This window comes from Anolis sagrei, chromosome 3, assembly GCF_037176765.1.
Source record: "Anolis sagrei isolate rAnoSag1 chromosome 3, rAnoSag1.mat, whole genome shotgun sequence".
Classification (NCBI taxonomy): Eukaryota; Metazoa; Chordata; class Lepidosauria; order Squamata; family Dactyloidae; genus Anolis; species Anolis sagrei.
This window is the reverse complement of record NC_090023.1, coordinates 126,132,309-126,157,269: the sequence shown is the minus strand read 5'-3', so window position 1 is coordinate 126,157,269 and position 24,961 is coordinate 126,132,309. Positions and strand designations below refer to the sequence as shown.

The following is a 24,961-nucleotide window of genomic DNA, read 5'->3' as shown; positions in this document are numbered from 1 at the left end:
GGATGCCATTTCTATGCAGAACCTAACATATCGATCCAATTGTGGCCATCGTTGGTTCCTTTGAAAACTGTCATTTTGGTTTGGTAATGAACACAGTCACTGCACAACCTACAGCTAAAGAAAAGAGATTAGGTTGAAAGTGATTTCCTCCCATGTTCAAACCCTTGAGTTAAAACATTTTAAGGAATTGTTAACTTGTTATTACAAATGGTGATAGTGTGTAACCTGGTGGACTCCCTTGTGAGTTACATATCATGAGTAAATAGTAAACCAGTGAAGTCAAAGAAAGTTCAGATGTGAACTGGGGTAAATAATGTGAATTTTTGGAGTGGGAGAAGCTATTCTGTTACTAGAGCTTGTCTCGGTTCTTTCCATACCTATTGGCAATATGTGTTTATGGCCAATAGAAGACAAATCGTATACTTGTCCAGGGTTGTGGGAGTTTTTTGTGCTGTCTAAGGCAAAAAACAAAAACAAAACAAGATTGTGTGCTCCCTCAATTCCATATACTGAAGCAAACTAGACTGACCATGAATTTTTTCTTCAAAAGTGATGAAGGGACAGTGTCTTCCATTGCAACCAAAGGTAGCAGGCTAGTTTAGGAGGCACAGCTTTGTTTTCCAAATATGTGTCATGCCTTGGGAGCTCAGGAGGACTGGTTGAGAGGCTACCATGGCTGTCCCTTTCATCAATTTTCTGCCTATGACTTTTGCCTCATCCTGCCTAATAGTAGGGCTGGCCCTGAACCATTTTATTGTGACACATAACAAACAAAACAGAACTCAGAGATGTTGTATCAGTGGTAAACATCATTTGGGTAACCTGAAGTGTAATATAGAAATATCCCCCAAAAGAGCTGCCATCTATCTTTTGAGCTTCATATGTTGACTTTTGTTGCTGCTGTTGGGCTGTAGGCTTTGTGTGAAACACATTGACAGTTTTTGTTTCTCTTCCCCTTTTCTTGGAAAACAACACCTTGTGCCCCAACCCTTTCCCACCCCACCTTCTCTTCCTGCAGCATAAAAGCAAAATAAGTTCCGAAAAGTCTCCTGTAATAAAAATGTGAGAAAGAGGTCTCTGAGGAGGGCACATTGTCTTCACGGCTATCTGAAACAAAGAGGAAACCGTCCACTCTGACACCTGGTACTCTTTGGGCAAGCACAAGGGGGAGCAGGTTGCCGCACTGCTCTTCTCTTGTAGAAAACTGTTAAGTTTTGTGACATGGTCCTATGTCCAAGAGCATAAGAAAAGGAGAATGTTGGCTGTGTTGTTATAATTCTATTTTCAGTAGCTAAAAGGCAGTCATCACTGGTCAGAGCTAGGATTATCTGCACTGTCTTTGCAGTAGGAGGACCAGGCAGACGATGAGCCACGTGAACCCTGAATGGCTGGGATGACTCGCTGAAGCGTACACCTCCCTTCTGTCCGAATCAACAAGGGGTGCTTCTGTGGTGATGAATTCAAACTCTGTAGGACAAATGTCATCTGTGCATCCGCTACCACTTCCTGAGCCACTGCTTTCTTCACCTGTGGAATAGAAACATGTTAAGGAAGTTGGGGCAAGCAAGAAATGAATAAGCAGCTATAAGACAAAGAAATACTTTAAAAATAAATACTTAATACTTTTAGAATAATATCTGGTCATTTCTAGAAGTGCAAACTTTCTAGGTCCTGAAACATAAAATACATGGTCAACATTGTTCAATTACTGGAACATGGGGCAGTGTCTTTCATTGTACCCAAAGGTCTTGTCTTCCAATAATGTTGCAGTCCTCAGGAGACGTGGTTGAGGGGTTTGCAGCATGGATGTCTCTTTCATAAATTTCTGTCTATGGGTTTTGCCTCAATTTGTCCAACGGTAGGGCTGACTCTGAACCCAAAAGGGCCACTATGAAGGAACTAGAAATGATCCTCAAGAATAACAATATATCACAGAATACTAATGTTAGGAAAGTTGTGAAAGCTGGACAATGAGAAAAGCTAATAGGAAGAAAGTCAACTCAACTGTTTTAATGAGATTGTTTATTTAATTTAGTAACTTTTAAAATTCATTGCTTTTATAACAATAGTTTTATTTTAAAATATGCAGTGAATCACCTTGGCTTCCATGTTGAAAGAAAGGTGAGATATAAAATAAACCATAACAAGCATAGCTATATTTTATTCATACTTATAAGTCATACAATCAAATTTGAATAGTGAATCCTCTTCCAGAGTTTCCATTCAACAGATAACAGATGGCTGCATCACAACCGTTGTTTCAACTAAGATGGATATGAATTTAGTTGTGAGTGTAAAACACTTCACTGGAGAAATATTGATTAAAATTCATTAGGACTGGAAATGAAAAGAACTTGAGAGATGAAAATATTTGAATGAGGGGGTGGGTGGGAACTGAAAAAACCTCATCCACCATGTTTGGGGCCCTGAATTCTTGTTAATGCTGAATTAGTGTTTTGACTCTTTTTTTTTTTTGTTCTCAGAGTATTGTCTCAGGGCTGTCAATTATTTCTCAACATTTAACTCCCTGAGTGGCAGAAAGGTACAATATAAGTTTCTCTGTGCTGGAAATAGGTAAGGTAAAGGTAAAGGTTTCCCCTTGACATTAAATCTAGTCGTGTCCAACTCTGGGAGGTGGTGCTCATCTCTATTTTTAGGCTGAATAACTGCCATGGACATCTCCAAAGTCACGTGGCTGGTGTGACTGCATGGAGCGCAATTAGATGGTGCTGTTAGATGGAAATACGTACATCTATTGAATTTGACCAGGACAAATGTGGGAGTGTTTATTTCATTTCATTTCTGAAGAATCCACCATAATTCATCAGTTTCTTTGTAGTAGGGATGGAAATAATTTGGAACAGTCAGATGTAAGAGAATTTCACAGCAGAAGAGTTTCATGGGCCAGAAAGAAATGTTACAGGAAACCATATTACTCGGAGTCCAAGTACTCAGTGTCTTACTTGTGTCTTGAAAGTTCACATCATTTCCATTGTAAGCATTCTTGAGCTTGTTAGTCATGACTCTGAGGGCCATAATTTGTTGCCGTATGTATGTGTCAGGCCTGGTGATGTCCACATCCACCTCAGGATTGTTGATCTGGTTGGTGAGGCCATCGTTCATGATCTCTGGTAGATATCTGTATGTTAAAACAGGGAATTAACATGCAACATCCTTAAAATATATCATCATTCCTTGACACAGGTCTGAATTTTTTATTTATTCATGCCATGTGTATCCATCATTTGCTGTAAACACTCGTACATGATCTCTCACTCATTCTGCTCAGTTTCAAGGTTTGGTTTTGTTTGCTTGTTTATAAAATTGACATTAACAAACAACCTGTGTTTTGGAAAGGGCACTCTAAGCTAATCAGTAAACCATAACTCACATTTTGAGATTTACTGAAAAAATATAATTGAATATGTCAGTTTATATATAATTTTGCCAGTGTACACATTAAACAAAAAAGCAGTAGGTTTCTTTCTTTAATCCAATACTTGGGTTCAAACATGCTGACACTGAAATGTAGTATGCTTTATACATATTTAAGGGCTTAAGGAAGAAGAAAAATATATTTACACAAGCACATCTATGATTTTGAGAAGAAACCATTTACACTTATGGCACAATTCAATGTAAACAGAATTTATATTATTACAGTTGGACAAGAGGAATTAATAATTCCAAGTGTGTAAAATGTTAGCTAAGAAGCACAGTTGGGAAATGGTAAGACCACTGGCGTTGGTATTTTAGTGCTCCTAAATCAAGAGCAATCCCATTCTTAGCCTCTTCACTGTGAATACTGTAAAGTGGGTAACACACTGTGAAAAAGGCTGCATACAAATAAATACAATGAATTCAGCCCAAGTTGATCCTATGCCCTTGTTTAAATCATTGGTACAGTGTAGTCTGAAACTTGGACATGTTACTTATTGGATGACAGCTCCTAGCATAGTCCCAACCAACATGGCTAATGTGATAAAAGGAATAACTTTGTCAAGCTCTCAGTCATCGTTTAAGCCTCATTGAGCTGAGTGAGAAATGAATTTAACTATGTTTGAATCCACCTATGTGCTTTAATAAAACTAGGTTCAGGCATATGTGTTTGCTAACTAGATTGTGAAAAAATGCATTGAAAAATGTTCAATTTGAAATAATATTTTCAACCTCTGCTCCAAGAATTCAATAATTTTCAGCAGCCTTCCAAGCTTTAGTTTCATCATTGGCAGTTGGCTGCATAATATTGACTCAAGACTGACATATAATAGCCAAATTAAGAAGAGGCCTCAGAACATTTTTGAGGGGGGGGGGGCATGCAAAATTAAGGGATTGCTTTATGAATAAGAATTCTGCTCATCATGCAATTTTCCTTCAACCAATATGGTGTAGTGGTTTGAGACCACTATGGCTCTGAAGACCACAATTCCCTACTTCAACATGGAAACCCACTGGCTGAGCTTAGGAAAGTCAAATCTCAGAGGAAAGGCAACTCCCCTCAGACAAAATCTAGTCAGGAAAACCTTGTCACAGGTTCACCTTAGGAATTATCATAAGTCAGAAATGATTTGAAGATACCCAACCACTACAACAACCCAAATGTCTAGCATTATGGAACGAGACACTGAACATTGTTCACACCTAGACTTCATATTTGCTGTATCTACATTCTTTTGGCAATTTTGTCTGCCCTTTTCTTTGCTGCCAAACCTGTATGTCTAAATACTCAACTAAAGTTTTAATTTATTGTAACGCTAGAAACATTAGATAGAAGGAACATTTGATATGAGAGGAAAATTATTATTGGGGACAACGCACCCATCAATTCTCCTTTTAATCCTATAAATGTCACAGCTTTGTGGTCTATTGGAGCTGTTCAGCTTGCACTGAAAATCTGTGTGTTTGCAGGTCAGGAGGATTAGACAGGCAGACACACAAACATTCCTCTAATTTTCTAGTCAGTCATTTGTCCTTTCTGGACTATGCTAACCCTCTTTCAAAATCTACATTGAAAAATAAGGCTTGTTGATCTCTCTTCCTCCTTCTCCTCAGACTCTTCCTTTATCTCTTTTCTGGAGAGAAGAAAGTGTATCATAATCTTTAGGATTCTAAGGGCCCTTTTGCATAGGCTCTAAAATGTGGAAAAAACCAGGTTAAAAGGGAGTGGCTAAATGATGATTAAGAAAAATGTGTGCTGATTTGAATTTATAGGTGAAGAGCACGTGTTAAAAAGCTGTGCTTAAAACCTGATTTCAGCCGAAAATGTGCATATTTACATCATTGTATATCTCTGCAGTCAAGGAAAACATGTGGCTTTGTTCCTATATGCTGTTGTAAACTGCTCCAGCGCATGTCCACATTTTAAAATCCCCAAACAGCTGATGAGGGCTGTTAAGAAATGGAGCCATAGATACACAGGTGGCTAACTGGAAGCACAATTGGAAAGCAATTACGAGAACTCTCAGCAACCATTCCTTTATTATGATGTTTATGAAATTAAATAGAGATTCAAATTACAGTAGGATGAGGAGAGATAATAAGAAGTTTTATGTGCACATTTAGATATCCACATCAGTACATATGAGGTCCAGCACATCTTGAAGCATCAATTTAAAAAAGTAATACAAAGAAAGTGTCAGGATGGCATGGATCATTTTCCGGGACTGACAGCTCTGTGTTTGTATTTGCTGTCAGGTCCCATGATTTTTTGCCCCACATCTTTGACCCCGATTATGACACTGTCTGGAAGCGTCCTAAGAGTAATCATGGTTTCTTCCTAGCTCTACTTAGATAGAATTAGGAAGTTTAGTTCGTTGTACATCATGTTATATTTCTTGCATAAAAACTAAACTTATTACATCCCTAAGTAAAACAGACTCAGTGTGATTGCTGTCCAAGAGTAAAGAATACTCTAGGTATCTTGACATTTCAAATAGCTGAAATATTAGGATAACAAAGTTTACTTTGCTTATTAAACATGCCCAGCACCAGGAAAATGTGCTTTCACATAAAAATCTTGTCCTGCCACTTCAATATTTTTTTCTTTATTTCAGCAACCTATCCTGTTGCAATGTCATTATTGTGATTAAAAAATTGGGGACCAGAAACTCTCACAGTTCTGTTGCAAATTATGCAGTTCTTGATCTATGTTCTTGATCTATGATCAAGAGTTCTTGATCTATGATCTACCCTCATTTTAGAGTTCATTTCATCTTGGGCAATGTAGAACATCCAATAAATAATTTTCTTCCAACTTGAGATGCAGTTTTCAATCTACAGGCAGTGATTTCAAACTACATATAACAACATGCATCTTTGACTACAGTTGTCAGGAATAACTGTAATTATCCAGCATTTGGAAATACCATTACCTAGGATTTGTCAACCAAAATCTTTAAAAATGGCACTGGGAGTTTTACACAGAAACAGTTAACAAATGGTCTCTCTCCTTGATGTACAGGTTTGACAGCCTTCTTTCTGTCTGCTCAGTGTCAAAATATCAAACTTGGCATACACTGTCCACAAACCTAATCTTTCCATTTAGCCCTTCACTCATGAAAACACATGGCATGGAGTTAGCAAACACCAATGTGACAATTAAAAGATCTGAACTGTAAATAATCTAGGTTACTTTCCTGCTTTGTGGCAGAGTTATCATTGTTATTGCTACCATGTTACCTTTAATGTGAAAACAACAGTAAAGCCTATCAAGTGCTTCAGTTCTTTATGGATAAAAATGAAATATGGTAAATGTCCCTCTTCAGTTTGCTCCACAATTTCACTACAGTTCAGTGCTGTTTGCGTGGGCAGATGAAACCATGAATAATAATGAACCCTTATGAATGAACTAATTCTGACAGAAGTATGGCCGTGTTCTAGTAGCATGATGTTTTCCTGTATCTGTGTCTGGAATCTTATTATTATTTATTTATTTTTATCCTGCCTTTTGCCTGCTAAAGGGATTCAGGGACTAATAATACATACACAACACACGTGTTGAACACAAGACCCACACTCCAAATCTGGGCTGTCACATCCTTTTATGTGGCCCACATATAATTGTGGGCCACATAAATTATATTACAATTATATAGTTTTACTTTTGCATAAGGTTGCTGTGGGCGTTGCTGAAAATGAGTTTAACTGAGTTTTCCTCAGTTATAAAACGTGGAATTTGGTGGTGTCTGGAAGTGCCCTCAGTTTTGCCGTCAAGAAACACGTTCTTATATAAAGCAGTGCTCTCTGTTTCAGACTACAGGTTTATGTAATCTTATCTTACTTCGTAAATTCTGCTGATTGTAACAGACATAGGCATGGGGAGCCAGTGCTGTTTAGCACTTATCCCTGCATTTGGTGAAGGTGGACATTCAGATATGCATCATTAGATGAGTGTCACATGTGCTTACCTGAGCCACAGTGACTTGGAAATGGGAAGAGAAAAATATTATCCATTATCCATTTTCTAGCTAAAAAAATAGGTTTCCTGACAGTTGGGGACTGCCTGTAGCTGAATATTTACATCCCTATTTTGAGTGAGAAATATTTTTTTAAAATAAAGTACACTGGTTTTGCTTAGTTTTTTAACGCATAAATACTGATAGAGGCAGACTATTTGAGCATTTTCTAAGAGGTTACAAATTTCTGAATGGCTACTATGATCTCATTTTCATTTGGTCATTAGCATCCCATCTGCATGAAACAATTTCTCTGACACCTGCTTCTTCCAACACCTTGTTCAGAGATGACCTGATCAAATGACACAGAGGATAATAAGGTAGTACTGGCTGCTTTTCAAAAAAGAAGGGCTCAAAAGAGCAATCCTTCTGTGTGTGATTTGCTAATTGGTGGCCTAGAATTAACTCTGCTTGGCCTCTTCTTAATTAGCAGTGGCTGTAACTGGGAATAGAGGGATTATAATAACGGCACATGATCTTGACATACTGACTTCTTTAGAAAGCTCTCCGGCTGCTTTCTTTCCCCTGACTGGACTTAGAAATGGGCCTTCAGCCACAGCTTGAAGGATGCAACATCATCAAAGAAGAAACCAGAGGGATATCTACTACAAATATAGAACAGTTTTATACCACTTCAAAAAGTTGTTCCTGCTAACAAGGAATTCTTAAGACCTGTAGTTCTTAAGACCTGTAGTTTGGAAAAAGCACTGAGTTGTTACTGGGCACAAACACATGGGTTAGTTCTAACCTTTAAAAGCCTAAACTAGGGCTTTTTCAACTATCTCAGTGGTTCCCAACCTTTGGTTTTCCAGGTTATTTTGGACTTCAGCCCCCATAATTCTAACAGCTTGTAACATAGCTGGGATTTCTGAAAGTTGAAGCCCAAAACACCGGGAGGACCAAAGGTTGGGAACCACTGAACTACCTGATGTAGGGGGCCAGCATTTCCCCCCAAGAACCAGCACCATATTTATCTCCATCGGCTACAAGTATTATTTCCCTTCTGCTTTGGAAGCTCTCCAGGGACCAGCATGGATAGTTTGTGGATCAACATAATAAGAAATAGACATAACTATGGAATACCACATTGAGTTGCACTCATTGCTGCACCTTTAGATTCATCGGCAGTAGGGGAGGATCTTCTTTGTATTACTTTCTACCTTATGGAAGGCCCTCTTAAGGAACGTCTTGGTGCCCCTTGAAAACCTGTTTTCAGTGGCTTTTGAACTGACACATCTTGAACAGGCACACTTTATTGCTTGGGCTCTGAAAATATTTTCTTAATTATATATTAACATGGTGGTGGTTATTTCTTTGGTCAGTTTTAAAGTTCTATTTTGATTCATTGTGATGTCTTTCTATTTCTTATTATGTTATCCTGACATTACATTTCAAGCTCTTGGTTTACCAACAGTCTTTCAAAATTACACAGAGACGCTTCATTATTTCCTCCCCAAATACCATTAGATAGCTTGGCCATTTGAATATAGTCTCATAACGTTTTCTCTAATCCTGGCACTTGACTATCTGGAAAGAAAGACAAATGTAGATTCTAAAATAGCTGCAGTTATAAGGGTAGGCTTTATTAGGTATAAGACTCACAGGGAATAGCGATGGAAGTCATAAGTGGTGGGTTCACAGGAGGGAAAGGGTTTGTCAGGATGTTGTAATGCATCTGTTTCGCTAATCATAATTTTTGTTTTTGTTTGTCACTTGTATACAAGAAAATTAAAAATTTGAACACAAAAAATTACACTACAGGTTTATGTAATCTTATCTTACTTTGTAAATCCTGCTGATTGTAACAGACATAGGCATGGGGAGCCAGTGCTGTTTAGCACTTATCCCTGCATTTGGTGAATGTGGACATTCAGATATGCATCATTAGATGAGTGTCACATGTGCTTACCTGAGCCACAGTGACTTGGAAATGGGAAGAGAAAAATATTATCCATTATCCATTTTCTAGCTAAAAAAATAGGTTTCCTGACAGTTGGGGACTGCCTGTAGCTGAATATTTACATCCCTATCTTGAGTGAGAGACTGAAAAGCTTGATACAGATTTCTTTCTTCACATGGTCAACTGTTTAATGGTACCAGACAAAAGTGTTTTCTGAATAACTGATTCTCTAAACACTTTTTTGTTTGCAATTGTACTTCTTTAGAATCAACAGTAGCAATTTTCTGCATTCTTGCCAGTTCTTTGAGGCCAGTGTGTTTGAGCTGTCCTTGAGCAAGCACCATCCCCTATGTACATGCAACCTTGTGCTTCAAAGCATGGCTTCAGAAAGTGAAAGCTACTAACTATTGCAGTATTTCAAGGAAATGTCACATGCAAACATTAATTGTTATTTTTCTACCCCTTACTTTGCTTTGGTATGCCCATTCCAGCAGTCCTCTTCCATTGACAGGCCGGCTGTCACTCTTTCCTCCTTGCAGATGGTGTACGGCAATGCTGACCAGAACTTTTTTGAAAGCTTCAGTTTTTCTTTAATGTCAATGACCTAAGGAAAAAAAAGTTAATGTTTGATTAAAAAGTGAGGAATATAATTTTTGATTTCAGGCAAAATCTCACTGTAAACTGGAAATGATGGCATGTTAAGATACTCAAGAGAATCAGAGGCCCATCCAATGTAAATCTCCCATCAGTGGCAAGCCACCATACACAGTTGAGCCTGTAGACATGTGACATTTCATCAAAATGTAATTCCCACAAAGTGTGAGGGTGGCAGACGGCTAAACTACTGTATATGGCCACCGAGAGCACAAGAATGCCTTATGTCAGTCTTGTTTCTTTATTGTCTCTAGTATCTCAAAGTCAAAAGCTTGTTTGCTTTCTTAACTGTTACATTGCCACACGAGGAAACTTGGAATCAAAACAGTGCATGTTTGCAACCTTGAAAGCAACTAACAAGAATACTTCATTTTGCAGATGTTGGCAAAGTTTAGACTGTAAGATGTGTATGGCCAAAGACCATGATCCCCAGTAGAAACAAAGTTTGTGTTTTTGCTCCCTCACAGTTGCTTCTGGTCCAGGATAAGTCCTTTATCCAACCAAAGAAAAGTAAACACACACATTGGTGTCTGTGTGGGTATACCCGGACCTTTGAGATGCTGCAAGAAGCTAGTACAGGCCCTCATGTCAGGCTGTTGCCAATCTCTGCTTAGACCACATTTGCTGGCAGAAAGTATCTCAGCTAGCCAAGAAAGGGAGGGAGGGGGGAATAACATTGGAGATCTGTGGCAGCTCCATTGGAGAGCTGTGGTAGGAGAAAAGGGGAGGGGGAGAAAATCTTTCTCCTGGCATGTCATATCTATGCACCTGGAGAGCTGCCACAGCTCTCCAATGGAGGCGGGTAAATACTTTTATTTTTAAAAGGGGGGTTAGGGCTTTTGGGAAGGGGGTAGAGTCTTCAGGTGTTCTCCTGGGCCAGTCCTGGAAGAACATCTGGACACCCACCTCAGAAAGCACACGCTTTCTGGGGTGTGTGTGGACAGGACCCCAGGAACATCTGCGTTTTTAAAATGCAGTTGCTTCTGTGATAAAGCCCTCCTGGAAAGGCCCAGAGTTCCAATAAATTGTTGAATCTGCAAAGAGGAGGACTGACTGATACTTCTAATAAGTAAATCTCTATGCTGGGTTGGGAAGCAATATCTAAATGTAAGTTATATTGGTTAATATGAGAGACATTCAATGAGATAGATGTTGTGGCTTTTAAAAAAGTTTGTCAAATTTTGGGGAGAGATTGAGGCAGAGAGCGCTAGTGCTTCTGATAAAACTACACATCTAAATTTATCAAAACTTTTTTAAAATCCCTAAATATATGAATATTTCTGAAAATTGGGGGAAATGATCCTCTGTTATCTTGTGTCATTGTATAGAAAATTCAAGAAGAGAGCTCTTGCATTTTTTACTATAAAAAGTTGTTTACAAAAAGGTTGAAAATTCCCCAAAAAAATCCATGGATAAGTGAAATGACCTGAAACTTGATGGGCTAACAGTGGTAAATGTGTTCTATCACTGTAGCAAGTTTCATTCCGATAACTGTAAAAACGAGGAGGAAATGAGCCTCTGAGGTTTCCCCACTTGTGCAATTACTATAAAAAGTAACAAAAGTTTTACTAACTATAATTTAGTAATTCTTTAGAAACAAAATTCTAGCACCCCCTAATTTTGTAGTGACTTTTGCAACCTTTTTTAATCGATCACACATGCCTATTATTGGAGGCTGCTCTTGTGAAATGGCTCTGAATGGACTCACTAAACTTTTATTCTTTAAAATCAAAGAAATGAAAAAACCCCACAACTTTAGTTTCATTTAGTTTTAAGGAAGCCTTTTAGTGGTTACAGTATTTTCTTTATCTGTTGCTTTTATCCTCAGCTCTGAGGTTTTGTTCCATTCTATATCTGTAGTACTCATATATTGTGGGAAATCATATTGTGGATGACAAAAATGTCTGAAAATATTGGAGACATCGGAAATATTATATTCTTCTGAAAAAATAAATCTATAGTCTTCTGTGGTTAGTAAAGAATGATCAGTTAACAGGGCTACCAACTGATTTGGGCCATCCAGTTTTAACAAAGCATGATGGAGTGTGCAGATATAGTTTGGTCAAATGCCTTTAGGAGATGGATGCTGAGTGCAACAGCATCAACCTATTTTGTCTACACATGATTGCAATGTGCAGCATCAGTATATTTTCCTGACTTGAACATGTTCTTTGAAGGTGATTCCAAGTTAGCTGTCTTCTCATTCCCCCTTTCAACATTTAACCCCTCCTCCTCCAACTTGGATGAAAGCATTGTTTGACTCTTCTCTCTCAACACGGGAGGTTTCCTGTGTTGTGCTGGCTCCAATGAAGCCAATACGCTCGTGTCCCACCTGGCGACGCTTTCCCCGTGTGATGCGGAAAGTGTTGCTACGAGGGAGTAGTGCGTGAGGCAGCAGATTTACACCAGCTGCCCCTCAATATTCTGAGAAAGGGAAGGACCAGTAAGTGACAATTAGCAGCCCCCCCCCCCCCCATTCCACAAATATCTGATCCCTAAAGTCAACTCAGCATCCTTGTAGCTTGGCACCTTGCTCTTCCATCCTATGTAGACACCATAGTATAGTTCCAGCATATAGCCTTGGAGGGATGGGCAACCATTGAAATTCCTCTCCTCATCTCTGCATATATTGACTGAGCTCATGCAGAGTGAAGCATGAGAGGTTGGCTGTTAGCATATCCTGCTGAACTTTCCTCATCTCTATTTTCTTACTTTTTACAGGAACAGCATTTGAATCACCATCTGAAGACCACTTATCATATGGAATATGGGTGTCAGCAGTTTTTTGAGGAAGTGAAAAAATTGCTGTTCACATTTCTTCCCTGCTGAAAAGCTTTTGAAAAAGAAACTTATGACCTTTTTTGGTGTTTGACAGGAATGTAAACTAGAAAAAATCACTGAAGGGACCAAAGCAAAGGTGGAACTCATGTAGCTCTTCAGATGCTGTCGAACTTCAACTCTTAGCATTTTTCACTGCTAACCATGCTAGTTAGGGATGCTGCAACTTTCTGTCTCACAACAACTGAAGGGTCTCATGATGGCTTAATGATTTTTTTCTATATGCATCCCTATCAGTTTTGTGGTTTGCCTGAAAAAAAAGAGAAGGGAAAGATAGCTTATGTCTCCTGGAACCCGGTTAATACAGTATTCCCTTGCTACTTCATGGTTTGCTTTTCTCAAACTCGCTGTTTCATGGATTTTCCCTCCTCAGTTTTCTCTCTCCCTCCAGCCTTGAAGTGCCTTTCCTTTCTATCCTTTGCTCTCTCTTCACCAGTGAAGAGAAAGGCCAGGAGGGCTTGATTTCTTTCCTTTTTTCCTTTCTTCCTTCCCTGACAGCCACCACACTGACAGGAAGGGGTGTGTGTGTGTGTGTGGGGGGGGGGGGAGCCATGGGGTGGGGGTGAGGAGGAGGAGGAGGAAGAGGAGAAGGAGGAGAGGAAGGTGCAGAAGGCATGTTTGAGCGGGTAGGGAGAAGGGGGAAGAGGATGAGGAGGAGGAGAGGGGGAGCCAGGCACAGGCACATGAGGAGGAGCCATCAGGAAGTGTGGTGTGCAAGGGGAGGGAGGAGGAAGGGAGGAACGGAGTGGGAAAGAGGAGAGGAAAGAGAAGGTGAAAGGTTTGAGTGAGAGAGAGAGAGAGAGAGAGAGGAGAGAGGGGGAGAGAGGAGTGGGTGGAGTGTCCCTACTTTGCGGATTTTCATTTATCACGAGAGATCCTGGAATGTAACACCCGCGATAAGTGAGGAAACACTGAAGATAACATCTTCATCTGGTTTCATTTATTCAGTTATTTACAGTGAGTTGGATTCAGATACAAAGAATACCCACTGAAATCAATTGCGTTTGACTGATGGCTTCTATGGAATGTGATTAATCTCTTGTAAATATAACTAAATCTGGATCCAACCCACTAACCAATGTTACTATAAAATAAATAAAATTCAATATAAACATGAAGTCTGTAACCAACAAGACTACACAAATAGCATAAAACCATTATTAGTAACACATTAGTCTTAATAATTTCAGCTCCAGTTTGAAGAACTGGGAAGAACAGCTACAACAATAATAGTGGTTGTGACTCATCTTTAACACTACGTTCCATATTAATCCTCATAGTTTTTCTATGAAGAATGTCTTCCATTCCCTAGATTGGTGATTTATCTAATTGTGATTAAGGTAACTTTAAAGAGGCCATTGCCCTCTTTGGGCCATGCTTGTCCTGCTTATTTATTTCCTTGTCACTGATATGGATCCTATTCAAAAATACTAATCATAGTGTATCTTACTATAAGTAGCCATTTCTGGCTTCAGGTTCAATAAGGATATCTGACAAGTTACTTTCTCTCATGCCTAGATGAAAATTGCAATAACGAAATTCTTCAGAACAAATCTTGCAAAAAATATCTCATGACAGATTTTCCTGAAGATGCTATCTTGAGTTTTGGGCAAGGAGAAACGTGAGGAATGCATACATCCATACAGGTTGCCATAAATCTGAAATAACTTGAACAACAAACAATTCACAGAAGTTGTCAAAACCTTTCATGGTCAGAATCACTAGGTTGCTGTGAGTTTTCCGGGCGGTATAGCCATGTTCCAGAATACTTATGGAACATGGCCATACAGCCCGGAAAACTAACAACAACCCAATTCACACAGAGCCAATAAAGAGAGGAGTTTTATAATTATCACCCACTCTAAAGATCTTTTCACACTACAGTATTATGATTCCACTTTAACTGCTGTGGAAAGATCCAAAGAGATTTTGGAGTGTGTAGTTTTATCAGATGTACTAGAGCTCTCTGGCTCAATATTATATATCTCCCTAAATTGCAATTTATTTATTTACTACGTTTATATCCCACCCTTCTTACCCTGAAGGGGGCCCAGAGCAGCCTTACAAACAGGCACTAGAACTAAAAACATGGTTCTGGGATCAGGTTTTGGTCAGTAATGGGAGTTGTGTAATAAGATATGTTAAATGAACATTGATGACTCAGGCTGGCCTTGGATTATGACCTGGATTATGTGATTTTGATTGTTGTTTTAATGCTATGTTTTCAACTGGTTGGCTTTATTGCCTTTGTAAGGCTGCCCTGAGTCCTTTTCGAGGTTGAGAAGTGTGGTATATAAGTGCGGTAAATCAATCAATCAATGCCATAAACATGCATAAACAGATAAATTAAAAACAGAAATTAAAACATATCAATTTTAAAACCAATTATTAAAATCACGCCATCCAAAATTCCAGCATGGAACCATGGTAGTGAAAGTAGATCCAAAATGCTCTACTCGTACATTGTGAAAGCGCTCAAGGTTAAAAATAAAGCAGATACACAAATGCATGAAATCAATATATCATCAGAACATGTTCCCAAATGCTTTGCTATAGTCTAGGATTTGTGTGCATTGGCTATATATATATATATATATAGAGAGAGAGAGAGAGAGAGAGGGAGAGAGAGAGAATAGGATTTGCTGCAGAATGCACCTTCTGTAGGTACCTAGTCTATCCATCATATAAATCCAATGAGAGATGTACTGTCAACACACATTTAATAGATTTTTATGACTTTCTTGTAAAGCAAACACATTCCTTTCCATTTTATGGTGCTACTTCAAATGTGTTGCATTATTAAGAGCTGTTATATCTTCCCTCTTCATTCGAAGGTTCAGAACCATCTTATCCCCTAGATGGCAGCATTGGCCAATGTTTGCCTCCCCTTCTTGCTCCAGGTCACTCAACTACATGCAAGCTACTATGGCCCAAATAAAACTGCAGATTGTTCCTACTGGAAATAAAACTGACAGGCTTGATATTTTAAAACTAAAAATTGACAGTTTGCTATTTTAATGAGGTCTGCCAAAGCCAAGGTTAACCAAAGCCTTAGTTCCTTACAAAATGTGGAGACCTCAGTTCTCAGCAAGGGGCTACGTGATCTTAGGGCTCTTGATAGCTTCACAGGGAGAGGGTGTTTTGCACGCAAAAGAGCTCCTGATATTTCCTTTCACAGAATTCATCTACAGACAATCAACTCTCTCTCTCTCTCTCTCTCTCTCTGTAACAATAGAGAAGACAATTGTTATCAGATAACATGTTAGCCTTTCGTGGATTGAGACCAAAGCTTGAATGAAAGGTTTCAGATTCTGAGTGCTGAGTCCAAAAAAGGAAATTCTGGAATCCTGTTGTAGACCAAGTCCTTGTATGTGGACTTACATCTGCAGGAATTAGAACTGTTCAATAGCATAATGTCCATATCCAGAAGAGGATGGCTGTTACATTACTATAGAGCCTAACGGGCAACTTGCCCGACATGCATTGCTACACAATGAAAATCAGTGTGAAATACCCATCGGTGAATAATGATAATGTGGGTTGTTGTAGGTTTTTTCAGACTGTATGGTCATGTTCTAGAAGCATTCTCTCCTGACGTTTCACCTGCATCTATGGCATCCTACAACAACCATGAAAGCCTTTGACAATACAATGATAATGTGTATTGAGCACCAACTCACTTTGCACGCAATGCATGTTGATCCTGATGCACTCTTGTGGTATCCTGCTAGGCACCTTTACAATTCAGTAAAAGGGTTGCTTGTTGCCCTCTTATGTAGCCAAATACATGCAAGGTTATGTAATATTTTGGAAATGCTGTCCACACTGATGGATGGGATAGTATGGAATTTCCTTTTTATTATCCAGTCCATTTATATTTATTGGAAAAATGCATGAACCATCTTTGTCTGTTTGACCTGAGGAAGCTCCATATTTTATTTTTATTTGAACATTTTTAATATATCCATAAAGTGGTTATGGGCTAGAAAGGGTGAAGCAAGCATTCAAGCATTCCAAAGACACAGCTATAAACAGGATTATGGGCATAGGATGCTATGGCAGAAGAGGTCGGATATGATGAATGAGAGAGAGGAAAGTAAATTAAAGAATGCCTGCCATTTTTTCTTCTAGTGGAATTTGTCCTCTAGTTTTTGTTGATACTAGTGGCTGTTCCACAGGCCCTTTGAATCTTAACTAAACTGGCACAAAGGATTTATGTGGTTGGTATTAAGTCCAGTTCTATCACATTTTATGATGTGTTTCCATTATCACTCAAATGGTTCAAAGAGTGATCTTGACCAGATGGGAACTATCTGAATAAACCAAAGAAGTAGCTCTGTTAGGACCCATCTACATTAGGTAGATGGGTCCTAACAGCCCAGTGTAAATGTGTCCCAGATCCCATGTGTTCTGCGCACCACAATTCAAGAAGAATTGTGGTGCCCAGAAACTAGAATGTGTCCAGGAAAGGGTGATCAAAATGGTAAAAGTCTGGAAACCAAGCTCTATGAGAAGTGCTGTGGGGAGCTGGATATCTTTAGCTTGGAGGAAAGAGAGGACACGATAGCCATGTTTAGAGACCAGGACATGAAGCAATGGATTCAAAATACAGGAAAAGATTCCACTTGGATATTAGGAAGAACTTCCTAATGGTAAGAGCTGTCCGACAGGGGGACAGATTGCCTTGGAGTGTACTAGAGTCTCCTTCTTAGAAGATTTTCAACAGAGGTTGAATGACCATCTATCAGGAATGTTTTGATTGTATATTCTGCATTACAGGGGTTTGACTGGATAGTCTTGCAGCTCTATGAATCTATGGTTCTATGATTTATTTATGCATGAACTTTAATGATGTAAACCTGCTAGTGATGATACACAGCGTATACAGTTGTGAGAATGGGATTGAATGTAATTTATTTATTTACCATGACACAAGCAAATAAAGAATACCGTTATAATGTATTAAAAATAAAAAATGAAGTGAATGGAATGGAATGGGACCCAGAAAGATGCACATCACTTTTCTTGCCCTAATTTTCAAAGGACTGGATGTGGTGATACAGGTGGTTGGCTAGTGTTAATATATATAAAAGCAATAAATCCAGAGATCAAAGCTACCCATTTCTCCAGGATCTGATTAAAAACCACTATAGTATTACCAACTAACTATTTCATTACATTTACTAAATTCCACTGAGTGCTATTGAGTGCTATCTAGGAAACCACTCTTGTCATCACATTAGTTCGACTTCAAGTGTAGGATAGAGCATTCTTTGCATATTTTAAGTGTGAAGGCCAGCATTCTTTTAAAATGTTTTAGGAGGTGGTGAGGAAGTAGATTTTTTGAAATCATCTGGATGTTTGGCTATTTCTGTAATGTCATGGCATTAGTTGCTCCCAGATTAAAATGAAAAGTTTCCCTAATTTGTGGGAGGGGAAATTGTGGGAGGAGCCAAAAGTACAATTGGTAGGGAAAATATCACCTTTTGCTCACCAAGTTTTTATTTTGCCAGAAAAATTTCTTTTTTAAAAAATAGCCTTTCCGGAATCTTGCCTTTACTTTCCTTCCTTCCAAGATATGTCTGTGCCTTGTGTTGCATGGGAAAGCTGGGAGAGATGGATGATGATGATGATGATGATGATGATGATTATGACATGTTCATACCCTTCTCCTGGTGCATTTACACTAGGGAATGAATGTTTTGGACCCCACTTTAAATACCATAGCTCCATACTATGTGGACCTGGGAGTTATAATTTCCCAAGATCCACCTGCTCTGGTTGCATCTGTACTGGAGAATAAATGCAGTTGGGAGCCATTTTAAATGCCATTATTATAATTAATATAATTATTATTATGCCCTATCTCCATGCTGTGCAGTCTTGGGAGTCATCGTTTTCCAAGGTCCATGTCCTTCTCTTAGTGCATTTACAGTATGGAATGAATGCTCTTGCACCCACTTTAAATGCCATTGCTCCATGCGATGGAGCCCTCCTGGGAGTTTTAGTTTTCCAAGATCCATACCCTTTTCTTGATGCATTTGAATGCATTGAATGCTCTTGGACCCGACTTTAAATACCATACCTCCATACTATGCAGTCCTGGGAGTTATGGTATTCGAAGGTCTACCCTGTGGGGCAGCTAAGAGAAAGAGAGATAAAAGTGAACATCACTGCTTTTCCTCCCTCTCTCCCAGTTTTCAACAATGAGAAGGGAGAGGATTGGTGGGTGGGGCCAAATCTCCGCAGCGTGAAAGAATACTAAGAGGAAACTGAGAGACATTTAACTGTGTGATAGAAGGTAGGAAAAACATCCATTTCATTAAAAAACTGAGTAAGACTGAACTCTTCTTTGCTCTCCTCTAGCACACACTTCCCTGCCTAATGTGACAAAGTGATAAAAGTATATTTTAATGCCAGTTTTTAAATGAAATTATTTACAATCTGACTTTATTGTAGGGGCTTTTCATATGCTTCTTAGCTTGGAAACAGGAAGAGAAGGATCTAAAACGGACTAAAAATGACTGCCAACTTCTAAATAATATATTGAAAAAATTGAGAATTTTGATGTACACAAAATCAAATTCACCATTCTCCCAACAGTGAAGCATAAATACATAGGAATATTAAGCACATCTATAAAGCAGAGTATATCACATACCCAACATTGTCAATATGAACAAATAAAAATAGATATTAGACCCAAGAAAAGACTTTTCAGGATTCTATCCAGCAGAATGAATTATAATGAAAAACACTCAACAAATCTGTTTAAGTCTGTGTGCATGTATGAACTTTCAAGTCACCTAAATGGCATCCTATTCTTTTTTTTTTGGCAAAGGATAGAAAAGTGCATTTAACTCTGTGCCACCTGCTGACAAAAGGCATACTCATAATTTGTAAAATGACATAATGCTTTTATTTTCAGAACAGAACTCTTCTCACCTGCTGATATTTAAAAAACCTGAAAGGAAATGGAAAAGAAGAAAATGCGCACTTAATATTGGCACTGTCCTAATGCATGGGGCTAAGAAAATGTCAGAGGTATTTAAACAGCCAGGGTACACTCAGTTTCTCTTCAATGTTCTGTTCTGAATAAACAATATTAATATTTGTAGTGTGAGTCGGTATCCTTGTGCCTGAAACCAAAATCCAAATTCTCTTTTCTATTCCAACATTGTTGGTAGATTGTGATGGTGTGAGTCCTTATAGATACAAGTTTACCTGTATTCTGGGACCAAATCAAATGTCAGCTTTTAGCTTGACCTTACAACAGTGATCTAAAGCAGAGTGTTCCAAACATTTCATGTTAATGACACACTTTTTAGACATGCTTCATTTTGCGACACAGTAATTCTGTTTTACCGTGCTGGAATGGGGCCACCCCAACGCCCCCTAAAAGCATTAAATTAAAATAACTTACCAGGTCACCATGAGGCCGCTCTGGCAGCCCTCCTGGCATGTAAAATGACACGTCAGGAGGCAGAGGTGAGGAGGAGAAATCCCCCTCGCCTTTTGTCGCATCATTTTTATGCTCCAGGAGGTCTGCCGGAACAGTCTCATGATGACTGTTCCGGCACCCATTAAGTTTCTATCTCATTTTAAGCAAGGGGGAGTGGGATGCCTTTCTCGGTTCTCTGGGCTTTTGGAAGCCCAATGTACCAAGATGGGATGTGGGGACTGACTCCAAGACTGCAGAAGCATTCCCGTGGGTCAGTTCCCACTGGACCTATACTCCATTTGACCTGGGCCTTTCAGGAAGGCCTGGGTCTAATGGGATATCAAAGTAATTTAGGACAAAGCAGGGTTTACCTGCTTTGTCCCAAATTACTTTGCTTTTACCTGACGTGTCACTTGAATGCCTCAGGCAAAAGCTTGACAGGTCCTACATTTTGGGCCCTGCGTGGAAGGGCCATAAGTTACTCTCACTAGCAACCTCATCACATGGATGAGGTCCAGCATTGCAATTCACCACCCTCCATGATGAATCAGGATGGCAGTGGGGCAAACCCAGAACCCTGGTCGGCAGCTGATGCTTCCCCATCACACATGGGGAAGTGTAGCTGCACAGCTTAATCCCACAGTAACCCCATTGTTCCTAATGGAACACAGGGAGGCTACCATGTTGGTGGCACAACATTATATCATTCTGCTGCCTCACTTCACCCACAGAGCTCCATGTCATCTGATGGATGGTAAGGGGTTCCCTGAATTAACTGGGCAGAAGCATCCTAGGACGCTTATTCTCTCATGTGTGATGAGGTTCCATAGCATATACAAGAAAGGGCTTGATGTCATGTTAAATACCAACTCATTTTTTGTGGCATAAAATTTCTAGATCCCACTTGGTTATGTGTACAAATTAGGGAGGGAATCATATAAAAATCATATGTTGTTACTATACTCATCCTGTGCACATTTGCTTGGATGTACACTGCCTTTGAGACAATTCGGTTTACATTTGAGTCAAAATATATAAAGTGAAAACTACCAACTCCTCACTATGGCATAAATGAGATACACTGCAGCAGCACATGCAGAGGAGCAACATTGCATAAAACATTTCAATGATGGAGGGCTATTGTACAATGCACAATGTGAAAGTGCAATCCACAATGTATAGCTGCAATCAGTGGTGTGCAACTACAATTTACAATCTTGTTGTATATACAACCCCCCACCCACCACTGTCACCATCATCCATCAATTGGGCTATATTGAATAATTTACCCTGAGCGTGCAGTGCAATGTATGCATGAGTATCCCACTGACACAATGACAGCTCAAATATTGCACTGATACCATTGATGTGAATGCTTCAAACCAAGTAAATTAACATTTATTGCCCACACATTTTGGTTTTTGAGGACACAAAACTTCACAAATACATTTTGAAGTATCTGGAACTCGTTGATAAAGTATTATGTGTGACATTTTTGACACAGTGATAGAATACTAGACTCACATCTATTATCCGCAATTTAGGCTATTGGCTGGCAGAATTCATGTTCTATGAGTATATTTACACAAGGTTGTACCTACACCCTGTAAACATTAATCTCCAAGAAGATCTTATCCATTATATAATCAATGTTTGTTCTTTTAGGAATTTTTCACACTAAATTTACAATATGACATAGTAACAATTCAACATGGTTGAAATAATCAAATAAATCACCAAATAAACTTCAGGTACATCACTACTGTAGAGCTAATGCAGTTCAACCCCATTTTAAGTACCATGGTCCAATGCTAGGAGAATCCTGAGATTTGTAGTTGAGGCACCAGTGCTCTTTAGCAGAGAAGGCTAAAGACCTTGTAAAACTACAATTTTCATGATTCCATAGCATTGTGCCCTAGCATTGCACCTTGGTGTCAAATTGCATTAATTCTCCATAGTCGTTGGACTGCTCTCCCCAGATAAACAAACCATAATTTTGCCATTTTATATAAGAGAAGTCATTTTATTATTATTTATGTATATAATGAGACTTGAGCATCCATGGATTTGGCATTCACAGGGGGCCCTGGAAGCAAATCTCAGTGTATGCCAAGAGCGCACTGTACAATGACTAACAAAAAATGCTGAAAAAGATAAGTGGGGCAGCAGAAAAGAGGGATGCATAATTTACTAGTCAAAATGAATTAAAAATGAACACATTTATGCCATGTAGTAGAACTGTCTCTGTTTTAATATCTCTGTCATGCCCAACAGTACAGTGGAATCTTGAGTAGTTTTCTTCTCCAAAAAAGCAAAACAAAAATGCATCCCCTGAAGCAGAAATCTTAAGAAACGAGCAAAAGCTTTTCCTTTTCCTTTTGCTAGACAACTTGAGAACAGTGTTAAAAAGCTAAGCTGTAAATCTTATTCAAGCCAAGTCCAAAGCTTTCTGAAGGAGATGCTTTTTATTGCATGTGAATATAAAAAACAATATCAGTAGCACGGTAGCATCTTAAAGATGAAGTGCTGGAGGGTTTTCTATGACACTTCTTTAGCTAAGCGCAGAAATTTCAGGCACAAACTTTCATCTTTCCAAGAAAGTCGATGCAAAACAAGGTCTCAGGCAAACAGGTAATAACAATAGGAAATGGTATCTCTGCATCGTTTTCATGGTTTATGAAAACTGATTTGATTGCCGCAAAGAAATGCTTTTTCTTTTCAACATTCTTAAAGCTTATTAGTGAGGATCTTATAGTTAAAGCGTTGGTTGTGTGGCGTGACTTAAAACAGCTTTTGGGGAGTTTCATGCATTTTATCAACCAATGAGCTGGAGCTGATGTCTTTTCTTCTATTTTATCATAGGAAAGAGGATGCATGTTGATATTCAGATATTAACATTGACAATCTAAGCCAAGCCACATTTTATGAAAAGCCAAGAACTCAAGACAGACACAATAGAAAAAATGACAATCAACTAGAAATGATTATCAAAGTTCATTGGGGAGCCATGAAACAAGTGGGAAAATGTGTATCTATTTTTGGTATTCTTAAAGTCCACCTACAAATCCCAGGATTCTCCTAGCATTGAACCATGGCAGTTAAAATGGAGGTAAAGGCGGCCCAGTTGCTGCTGTCAGGGCTCAGTTGGGCAGATTATTGGCCCAATAGGATGGTCCAGCCAGGCTGGTTGTCAGAATCCGGAGCAAATGGGAAAGGGTGCAAGAAGCCAGAGGGATTGTGTATGATCAAAGAAAAGAACCAAACCTGGAACTAAGTTTCTGTAGGGCCAGCCAGGCTTCTAGGCAAGATTGAGGGAAGTCATGGTGCCTCTCTATTCAACTTTGGTTAAACCTCACCTGGAATACTGTGTCCACAATTTAAATGAGATATTGACAAGCTGCAAGATGTTCAGAGGAGGGCAACTAAAATAATCAAAGGTCTGGAGACCATGTCCCATGAGGAGCATCTTAAAGAGCAGGGTTTGTTTAGCCTGCGGAAGAGAGAGGAAATGTGATAGCCATGTCTAAATATGTGAAAGAATGTCATAAGGAGGAGGGAGCAGGCTTGTTTCTGCTGCCCTGGAAACTAGGACTGGAAGCAATGGGTTTGATTTACAGGAAAGGAGATTCCACCTGACCATTAGGAAAAAAACTTACTGACTGTAAGATCAGTTCAGCAGTGGAACTCACTACCTTGGAATCTGGGGTGCCTTTGATTGAGGCATTTAAACAGAGGTGGGATGACCATCTGTCAGGAGTACTTTGTGTTTTCCTGCAGTGGGTTGGACTATATGGCTTATGGAATAAGAGTAGAGTTGGCTAGGGTACTGAAAGGAGCCTTGTGGAATAATATCATTTCCATGCTCTGGCATTAGGAACACACATTGGCCCTCATTCCATGCAGTCCTGTCTCTGTCTTCTCTCCATTTTTCTGTATTGCCAAAACAGAGTCCCATGGAGGCCATCACATGACATAAGGCCAGTTCTGGTGGTTGCTCATGGGACTCAGTTGCAGCAGCACAGGAAAACAGAGGGCCCTTCTACACAGCCATATAACCCAAAATATCAAGGTAGATAATCCCACAATATCTGCTTTTATTTTGGGTTATATGAATTCACACTGTCATATATTCCAGTTCAAAGCAAAAAAAAATGTTCGATTTTATTCAGCTGTGTGGAAGGGGCCAGAGGGAAGACTGCATTTTTAGGAGTTGGGTGCTATCCAACTCCCAAGGAGAAAAGATGGATAGAAAAGGGAAAGGTGGACAAAGATCTGACCATTGCTAACACAGAAGATGGAAAGGCACAGACCTGGAAGGTAGGGAATGAAATAAGACCCTCTACTTTCCCCTCATCGTGTAATGATGGTATCTAAAAATGAGAAATTTGGTGACCTATGAACACGATGCAGGTAATATGGAGCCCCTGCAACATGTTAATGAATGAACATCCATATCATGCACCTGACCACCTTTCTCACACAACGCAGACACATCTACTAGGTTGAATCCAGATATTTTCAAATGAAACTGGATTAGTAGAAATAGATTTCCCTGCCCCTTCTTTGTCACTGGAGTATCTACAGCAGTGGTTCTCAACCTATGGGTCCCCAGGCGTTTTGGCCTACAACTCCCAGAAATCTCAGCCAGAATTCCAGATATGGGATGCCCAATCT

At 39.2% G+C, this 24,961-nt stretch overlaps 1 protein-coding gene across 2 annotated transcripts in view; it reads right to left on the bottom strand.

The window, feature by feature from the left end:
• Positions 1-484: 484 nt before the first annotated feature.
• GPC6 (glypican 6) overlaps positions 485-24,961 on the bottom strand; it is a 903,858-nt gene continuing 879,381 nt past the window's right edge. For both annotated transcript variants that reach the window (XM_060769495.2, XM_060769496.2), the window contains 3 exons: positions 9,822-9,958; positions 2,964-3,139; positions 485-1,527 (listed from right to left, as the gene is read on the bottom strand). In XM_060769495.2, the coding sequence (XP_060625478.2) occupies positions 1,325-1,527; positions 2,964-3,139; positions 9,822-9,958 (516 nt within the window). In that variant the 3' untranslated portion in view covers positions 485-1,324. The remainder of the gene's footprint in view (positions 1,528-2,963; positions 3,140-9,821; positions 9,959-24,961) is intronic.